This window comes from Dromaius novaehollandiae, chromosome 1, assembly GCF_036370855.1.
Source record: "Dromaius novaehollandiae isolate bDroNov1 chromosome 1, bDroNov1.hap1, whole genome shotgun sequence".
Classification (NCBI taxonomy): domain Eukaryota; kingdom Metazoa; phylum Chordata; class Aves; order Casuariiformes; family Dromaiidae; genus Dromaius; species Dromaius novaehollandiae.
The window spans coordinates 89172006-89181896 of record NC_088098.1 but is presented as its reverse complement, the minus strand read 5'-3'; the positions used below and the strand labels follow the sequence as shown (position 1 = coordinate 89181896).

The 9891-nt window shown below is 41.2% G+C and overlaps 1 protein-coding gene across 1 annotated transcript; it reads left to right on the top strand.

Moving 5' to 3' along the window:
• TENT5C (terminal nucleotidyltransferase 5C) lies at positions 1–9473 on the top strand. The gene is made up of 2 exons (XM_026103474.2): positions 1–58; positions 3427–9473. The coding sequence occupies exon 2, from the start codon at positions 3453–3455 to the stop codon at positions 4623–4625; it is 1173 nt and encodes a 390-aa protein (XP_025959259.1). The 5' UTR covers positions 1–58; positions 3427–3452; the 3' UTR covers positions 4626–9473.
• Positions 9474–9891: the final 418 nt, after the last annotated feature.

Below are 9891 nucleotides of genomic sequence, written 5' to 3'. Positions count from 1 at the left end.
GTGTGCGCGTGAGGCTGGCGCGGTCGGTTCGGGGTGCGCGGCGCGGCTGAGCTAACCGGTGAGCGGGGCGCGCGGCGCGCCCGGCGGGAGGGAGGTATCGGCCGGAGGGAGGTATCGGCCGGAGGGAGGTATCGGCCGGAGGGAGGTATCGGCCGGAGGGAGGTATCGGCCGGAGGGAGATATCGGCCGGAGGGAGATATCGGCCGGAGGGAGATATCGGCCGGAGGGAGGTATCGGCCGGAGGGAGGTATCGGCCGGGAGCCTGCGGTAGGGTCTCTTAGTCCCCGCTTGGGGAGTGAGGTCCTTCTTGGCAGGCCCCCTTTTCGGTGGAAAGCTGCGTACTTGCCGCCTCGAAGTGTGGCGGCCCTTGTTGGCGTGCGTTGTGCTGGCGACCATGGGTGAGCAATCCGGACGAAGCTCTTCCTGCGCGTGGCTTTTGGCCTTATGGTGGAGCTGCTTCAGGAGGCTGGCTCAGAGGTGGCAGAGCAAGCGTTAACAAAACTGGCTCACCGTGCTGTGGTCAGAGTTTATTAATGAAAACTTGTCTCGAAGCATGTGTTTGACAAACTCTTTTCTTAAAAAAAAGACTCACTTTGAGTATTTTTATGTGACCCAAATGAGCAGATAGGTGAGGATTCTCTGTCTGGAGCTGAGCCTATGGTGTAACAACGGTGTGTAATCTACCATATGGCTCAGGGAACAGAGCCAGTCAAGAAGATACAAACTTAAAAGTTTTGTTAAATGTCCAAACTTTGTTCATTTGATAGCTGATACAGCCAGTATGGGGATCGTGTACTTAATATCTGATTTGAAAGTCATTCTTTTATATAGTAGAATGGCTCCACATGGGTAAGTGGAGCTGTTACATTTAATTTGGGAACGTACCTTGAGGTCTTGTATGTAATGTAAATACTTTAATGCTACAGTGATCACAGGTTGGTGCTCTTAATTATCTAATGTTTTAGTTGAAATTTGCCACTGATAGTACATCAAAGCCATTTTAGCTCTCAAGGGAAAACATCTTTTAAAGAAAACTAAATCTCTTTGCCTTTCAATACCTGTTGAGTTTGTCAACATAAAATACTGTAGTACCACAGAGTATTGTTTGTTGCAGGTACATTCATCTAAATTTCTTAGAAGTTGTGTCAAATTACTTTGCAATAGAACTTTCTTTCCTATGAGACATAATGTACTTGACTATGAAAGAGGTAAAGGTTGCTGAACTCCTTCTGCCTGTCATCTGATTATTTCATCCAAGTGAAGCTGCAATACTCTTGAGAGTTGATAGTAGAAATAGGTAGTGCTTATCTTGCCTTCAAAACTGCTTTCTTTTGAGTGGATAAAAATCTTCAGGTATCAATCTTTTTGTCATGGAAACTATTAGAAGGCAAGACATAGGAGGCATGCAAATTATTAATGTCCCAAATGTACTAAACTCAAAGATCTTCTTGTCATAAACTTAAATCTGGCAGAGGAGACAAAGCATGTGAGTAATCTAGGGGTGAGAGGTTTCATAGGCTAACAGCCTAGGAATTGAACTCTGCATTGAACTGTAGAAACACAGTACCTGAAATGTCCCCCTGGAAGACACTGTCAAGGGCAGCAGTGCGCATGATTCTCCTACATAAGAATCTTGAAGATGGAAGCAGAACCAAGTGTGGGGGTAGAAAATACTGTTTGAGAGGTTCTCTCTGGTTGCTTGGTGGGCTTAGCTGCTAGGGTGTCTGTAGGTGGAAAGGAAGACGGTGAACACTTTCAGATGGAGTGACTGAGAGCACTTGCAGCTTAAGCTAGAAGTCACGGAGGTCTTGCACATCATTCTTTAGTGAGCTGCAGGCCTGAAGGATTTGATGAAAACAGTGCTTTTTAAGATGAAAAAAAATACTTTAATGTGCTCAAAGTGCCTGTGGGCAACTACTGGTAGGCTTGATGCATTCAGGATTTTGCAGTGCTGGGAGCTGTAAGGCCTGAGTTAGAAGAATCTCTTAGATTGTCCTGGGCTAATTAATTTATAAATCAATCTTGCTTCATTCCTACGGAAGCTGATGTGACTCTCATTATAAGTGGAAATGATAATGTGATGGAGCAGCTTCTGTTCAAGGATAGAAATTGCTTCCCAAGGAACACAACCTTATTACATGTCTGATTTAGGATTTGACTAGGCTCTGTAGAAAAGCTGACAAGTCAAATGAGCTGTTCACAAATTTAAAAACTGGAAAAAGGCAGGCATGAAATATGATAGTAACTGCTCTCTATCTTGCTGAAAATATTCCTTGCACTAGGCTAATGCATACATGGTTGGGGTTTAAACAGTTCCTGGCAGGCAAGAGTTAACTACTTGAAGTTTGAATAGCTTGTCCTTGGCAACTGGAAGTGCAGTCCTTCCTAGTACTTGGAGCAGAAGCTGAGGCCTCTATTAGTCTGTAGCTGTCAAAGCACCTGGCCCCAGTAGAAACCTGGAATGCTTAAAGAATAAGTGTATTAATACTGGTTGGAGATACTTAATACATTCTACAATCATGTATCTCCATACTCCAAAACACAAGCCATTTAAGCACAAGACAGGGATCAGCTCAACTACAACAAGACTACTTAAGTCCAGAAGTTTAGATGAGGCTGTGACATGATGTATGCCTTAATCTCATCTGAATGTATGCCAACTCTAACAAGTTTCAGTTTTCCCTCCCCAAGGGAGCAAAAGGCAGTACAAATATGAATATTTTCAAAAAGGTAGTTTGATTACACAGTGTATCTGAAGACTAAATAATTGCTTATAAAGACTGGAATGTGATTGAGTAGTTGTAGCTGTTATCTGACTTCTTAGTTGAAATTTTGTCCAGGATGCTGAAGTGCTGTAGCTTTTTTGCAGGAACAAGGTAAACTTGGCACTTAACCATATACTACTTTTTAGTATGAAAAAAACTTACATGAAAAGGGAAAAATGTCTGTGGCATTAAAGTGCTTTCAGTGGACTAGATGTTTCTAAGCTCTGAAACTAACACCTGAATGTCTTCCAGTATCATGTTAGTTGGAGAGAGCAGTTTGAGCTTCAAACATAATGAAACAACTAACTCTCAGAATTGCTTTGCACTTGAAATTCTCACTGGTGTCAGCTGGTATTGTGGATGCCCTTGAAACTTCAGGCAAAGCTAATGTCAACTTCATTGAGACTTTCATTTTGAAACAAAAACAAAGCTGTGGTGCTTAAGTCTACCTCACCAAAAAAAAATGACTAAATTTTGTGCATGTAGCACTAGATAGGATGAGCATTCTTTCAGGGGAAAGGCTTGCTGATAAGCATTAGATTGTAGAATTTTCTTTCTGGTTTTCTGTCTGTATATGTAGACAGAACAGCAGAGTGTAGCATGCATGTCCAGGAAGTGTAAATATAAGGTCTGACTTGTTGTTTTTTCCCCTTCCCTACAGTTTCTTTGGAGAAGAAAACCCTTAAAATGGCAGGCAAAGGAAGTAATACAGACTGCATGTCATGCAGTGTACTGAACTGGGAGCAGGTCAGCCGTTTACATGAGGTTCTTACAGAGGTGGTTCCAATCCATGGACGAGGTAACTTCCCAACACTGAAGATAACTCTGAAGGATATTGTTCAGACTGTTCGGAGTAGGCTGGGTGAGGCAGGCATTGTGGTACATGATGTCCGTCTGAATGGCTCTGCAGCTGGTCATGTCCTGGTCAAGGATAATGGGCTGGGATGCAAGGACCTGGATCTCATTTTTCAAGTTTCTCTTCCAAGTGAGGCAGAGTTTCAGTTAGTTCGAGATGTGGTGTTGCGATCTCTCTTGAATTTCTTACCGGAAGGAGTAAGCAAGCTAAAAATCAGTCCAGTAACACTGAAGGAAGCATACATCCAGAAGCTAGTGAAAGTGTGTACGGAGTCTGACCGCTGGAGCTTGATATCGCTTTCCAACAAACATGGCAGAAACGTGGAGCTGAAGTTTGTAGACTGTATAAGACGACAGTTCGAGTTCAGTGTGGACTCCTTCCAAATCATACTGGACTCCCTGCTCTTCTACTATGACTACTCGGAAAACCCCATGTCAGAGCACTTCCATCCAACTGTGATTGGAGAAAGTATGTATGGAGACTTTGAAGCAGCTTTTGATCACCTCCAGAACAAACTGATAGCTACCAAAAATCCTGAAGAGATCCGAGGTGGTGGGCTTCTAAAGTATAGTAACCTCTTGGTGCGAGACTTCAGGCCCATGGATAAAGACGAGATCAAAACATTAGAGCGCTACATGTGTTCCCGATTCTTCATTGACTTCCCAGATATCCTGGATCAGCAGCGCAAACTAGAGACCTACCTCCAGAACCACTTCTCCAGAGAAGAGAGGAGCAAATATGACTACCTCATGATTCTGCGCAGGGTGGTAAATGAGAGCACAGTGTGTCTCATGGGACATGAGCGAAGGCAGACTCTCAACTTGATTTCTCTGCTAGCACTCAAAGTACTGGCAGAACAAAACATCATTCCTAATGCCACTAATGTTACCTGTTATTACCAGCCAGCACCTTACGTTAGTGATGTAAACTTCAGCAACTACTATCTTGCAAATGCTCCTGTTCCATATAGTCAGTCCTACCCCACTTGGCTGCCTTGCAATTGAGCATTTCTCTTGAGAGTTCTTGAATGGAGGCTACTGAAAGTCAAGATGCTCAGTGTACATAGACAAGTAATAACTGTCAGTAGGGGGTTTCTAATGAGAATATATGACTTGCTTTGGACTGTATTTCTTGGTGTGTAGTAGGACTCTGCAACCAGGTGACCTGTTAAGAGCCTTTCAGTATGTCTCGGCAAATGCCAAGAAGCCTTATTGCCTCTTCATTGGGAAAAGAGAACCAGCAGCTGAATGTTTAGAGGAGCAGTTACAAAACTTGCTACTAATCCTGGAAACAGCTATTAAACATGCAATCTAGGTACAGCATGAAGTTAAGTGTTAGTTAACAGAAAAGAGACTGTAAAATGTCTTGTGCAGAAAAGAAGACTCTTTGAATAGCAAAGAACTCTACTCTGTTGCTCAGCTTCATTTTCATAATTTCTCAGTCCAAGTCCTGGCCAACTTTCTGTTAAGAAATTGTGTAAAAGTGGGCCAACAGCTCATGCCATACCTGGGCTGCTTGTACTTTCTGGCTGTATTGAACTAGCAACTATGGGTACTGTCTGTCTTGTAGAGGGCCTCAAGGTTGTTTCCTGTAGTGCATGGGGATATATGGTCCTGCCTCAAGTTCAAGATGAATTTCTTGGAAGTTGAAGATGGATTAGTAAATTTGTCTGTAAAGCATGAGCTGACTAAAGTAACTTTTCTTGGGTACAAAAGCTTGAAAGGTAGCTTCTCAAAACATGCACCAAAACATGACTTATAAAACTCACTTATGTGCAAAGTCCTTGAAACAAGGAACTGAAGCCTTAAATAGAAATGGAAGCACTGTTTGAAAGGTTAGGGTGGAAAAATACTATTGAGGACAGGCTCAAGATAAAGCCTTTGGCTTTTTCTTTCAGAAACTGCTGGCACAGTTAGAACATAGTTCAGATCTTAAACTGAAGCTTAACTTTCATTCTCACAGGTCCACAGCAAGCTAAAAGAAATCACTGTTAGTTGCAGGATAATGTGCACTTCTGTCACAGTATAAACTTCCAAAAGTGCCTCCTAGAGTGAACTTACTCTTGTACAACTTCAGGCAGGTCCTGAAGGCTTGCCTTTCTGTTGCCACTTAAGGGTTAAGCTTACTGGTTTATCACTATCACTTGGTTACTGTATGAGAGGCTTTGAGTCAAATGCTTCCCCTCTGGTGGTCTTAACCCTCACCTGAAAAAGGTATATCAACCCTAAGCAGGGCTCTCTACAGATGCTGTATGTGACAAAAGTCTAATCCTATTTTCAGAACAGCCTCTGAAAGTGTGTGTGTGTATATATATATTCCCTTTGAAGTGTAGGTGACTGACATCAAAGGGTAGATGCTGAGCTTGCTGCTTTGAGATTTCTGTGCTTCATAAGGAAGGTTAAAAATTCCCCAGTTCTGTATATAGCAGTATTAGAAACTGGCTGGTATGTTAACTGGAATGCTTTCATTGAATTGCAATAGTAAAATACAAATAAGTGATTGAGTTTCCTTTGCTTAACCAGAGAAATAGACCAGAAGGACAGATCTTAGAGCTACTTAATATGTACTGGTGCAATGCTTAAGAATATCTATTTGCTCACTCCTTTTTCTGACTTAACTTCTAGCTGTCTCTGGTAGCTTGTGAGACTGAAGTGACAGATCAAACAAAAGATTTCAACTTAGGAGGTAAAGCAGAAAACAAATGGAAAACAAATGTATAGTTGCTGTTAGAAATGGAAAACAGTAGCAGTGCAGCACTTACCTTGCAAGGCTAAAAGACTGCCTGTTTCTGGTAGGACCAAAGACTTCTAGCTGTGTTGCAAGCTCTTTCACTTTTCATAACTAATCCGTAAAGACTGCTTCAGTAGAGCAGTGAGGCTACTAGTTTGTTCAAATTTCATTTAGTCTAGGAAGGCAGGGATGTAATCTAGAAAATAGAAAACTGTAGCCAAGTATGCTTTGGCTTAATTTCCTGAACAGTCTTGTAAGCAGCTTCAGTAGCAAATAAAAAAAGAAGTCTTCTGACTTTCATGAAAGGCTTCCTGAGTAGTCAGTGATGCCAAAATACTTAAATCTGAAAGTAAACCAAACCTGTTCCTTTAACTTTGTCTTAAGTTTGATATAGGCTATAGACAAGGCACTTCTCATCTGAGAGTGACTGTTTGGAAGGGTTTTTTTGGAACTGACATGCTTCCAGTGTTGTCATAATGTGTGCCAAAGTTGGTGCAGACCTACTGCCTGGATATAAACCTATGCATGAATAGCTGCTGCGTGCAGTCAGTACTTGGCCTAGTATAGAACATCATTAGAAAGGAAGGTGTTTTTAGCTCAAGAGTTTGTTGTAATCATAATTTCTTAAATAGCTATTTTCAAAGCTAGCCTAAGCTATATGCCTTGCAGAAGTAAGCCACTACCTAGAGGGACATGTTTGATTTCCATATCAAATAGCTTAGACATGCATCTGTCTTGTGGGATCTCATGGCTGATCTTTAGAAATTGCTTCTGTGTATCAGCTCATGTGGAGGAAGGGATCAGATGCTTAAGAATTCCTCATAAGCTTAAAACAAACTACCTTATGTTTTGCCCATCTTTGAATGCCTTAGCTGCTGAACATCAGGCCAGATCCATCTATTGGAAAAGGAAGTGCTAGAAGAAAGACTCTCAGATTCCTATTGAGATAGAGCTATGGAGAATTCAAGCTTTCTTCAACAGATATTTTGCTCTTGCTAATGTAATTTGTTGCTGAGGACTCCATAGAAGCTTTATGTTGAATGGCTGCTTTCTCTGAACAGCTGACTTTCTGGATTTTTAACCCTGCAGGACTGCTTTGTTCCTTATCTTGCTCTTAAGTTACTCTGGCATATTAGAATTATTGATGCTTTTTAGTCCGGATGCTAAATGCTAAGGTCTTGAATAGTTAAACTTTAGCCTGAAGTTACATATTACCTACTGCATTGGCACTAGCATAGGAGATGTTGCGATGTTCTGTATGACTGCCTTCAGAACAATTCTGGCCTGGCAGTTTAGTTAGAGCTGAAATACTAAATAGCTTTGTGTCACTGTGCTGCCAACAGTCTATCCCTTTTCATTTCAAGCTGTCTTGGCAGTCTGATGTTGCAAGTGTCAGTGGCTTATCTGATGTGTGCTAGCTGGTTTGAGTTCAGGATTATGGTGGCCCCTTTAGCAGGGAGTAACATAAGAGTCAGCACTAGGCTAAATTGGAGTAATGACCCTAGCCAAAATTTAGGCTGCCTGCTTGATTCAGTCTCCCTTCAGGGCTTAATGATGTCTCTGTAAACCTGCTCTATCCTCTGCTCATTTCAGTGTCCAGGGGAGGTTAAAGAGACTACTATACTTCAGACTATCCTAATACATTCTCACTGGGCAGTGGCAGTAAAATAAAGCAGTAGTAATACTAGAGTGCAAATTTTGTACCAGTTTATCACTTGTGAGGATTAGGTTTCTAGTTAAGTAGACTGCATAGTTTAAAATAGCTGTTTTCTTCCTGTAGCTGGTAAGTTCTGCTAGGCTAAGCCAGTCTGAGGTTAAGCATCTGTTGTCAATATTTATCCCTAAGTTCCCCTTTCAACTTGAAAATTATTGGGATGCTTTCCCCACTGTAAGTGAAATGAAAATTTCTTTCCCTGACTAAGGTGCTACTAAGGAGACTAGTGGTGAACTAGGTTTGTCACTTGGGTTAAAATTCCTATGCTGATCTATGGTCATCTGAAAAGTTGTAGGGTAAAGCATACTTTATGCTCCCTCAGCTCAAGTCAAGTGTTGCTGCTTCTGTTCTCAGCTTGTTCAATCAATCACTAAGCTGGAGGCTGAAGACTACCACTTGCTTTTCAGAGTAATCATTTTTCAAAAGCTCTTAATCTTATTTGAACATGAGTATCTTGTCTACAAAGCAGAAGCTAGTATTTAAATCTAGTCCGGATACCTAAACTTTTTATTGGAAGTTATATACTAATATTCTGGGACTGAGTTCTGGAGCTAAGCATTTGGTATGTCTTGTGCCAGACTTCATGGGTTTCTGCTGATCACCAGAATACCTGCTTATGTTGGTAGTTATCTGCTGATCAATGTATATTATGAGTGCTTGGAAAGAGTCCTCTGAGAGGACTTGGACACACTGCTTGAGTTAGATTGTCAGTGTATTGAGGGTACTTACTGAATATTACTCTCACTAAACAGCTCATTGAATCAGAGTGCCATAATTGTTGGGTACAAGAATAAGCAAGAAGTTGGCCACTGTCACTGGCAAATCAGTCTGATCTGGGCATCAGGAGAGCCAAATGGCTAGCAACAGTTCTGCTCTTGGCATCTAAGTCTTACTCAACCATTACTGTCAACCACTTATTAAACAGTGAAGTGTATTTAGTGTGCTCTTTAATTTGAATGAAACAAGTTAAAGGAAGGAGGCTGGCTTGTAGTTGTAGAGGCTTTGGTGGTTGGGGGAATGATTGGAACACTTTCTCACTTGTATTGGAATAAAAGGCAACTCACTGAAGTGTCTAGTTTGGGCTTGTCTTTCTTTCTGATTAAAACTGCACTTTGTGTTGAGATTTAGAAGTAGTTTTCTATGTTTATCCCTTATCTTTTTTTTTAACAATTAAAAGAAGTCAGCTCTTTGAAAATCTAGCTTGTATCTCTTCTGAAAAAATTTTTTTTTTTAAGCTGGCAGAACAAGTTACTAGAAGTATTTGAATTTGCAGTGAGCCCAAATGTGAGATTAGTAGACAAGTTACTGTGACCACTTTGCACTGTGGTGTTCATCTGTCATTCTTGGAAATTGGGTTTTGGACCTTAATGATTCTGAAATTCTTGTACAAATAAAATTATGCTAAACACTGCTTGCCTCAAGTTATTGCATTGAAATAGTGCTGACTAGGAATATCTGTGGAGCTTATTGACCAGTGTGTATAAATACACTGGAAAAGATGAAATTATAGTACTGATGGGGTACACAGTAATGTTTGGCTGTGGATATTACTCAGATTCTTTTCCTCAAATGTACACATCTGCTGCTTCACTGACTAAGAGTCAGTTAAAGGAGACATTATTCATCTTTCACTTGCATTATAGCAACAGTTTCGAGAGAAACATTTGCCCTCTCTGACAACTAGTCTTATGCTGATCTGAATCTGGCTTTAAAACAGATGGAGGCACATTCCTAGGTCTAAGTGTCTAGTCTGAGCTAGAGACTACCAGTAAGCTCTGTAATGTGTTTTAGCTTATGCTACTCTAAGTCAGCGGCTATAGTGGCCC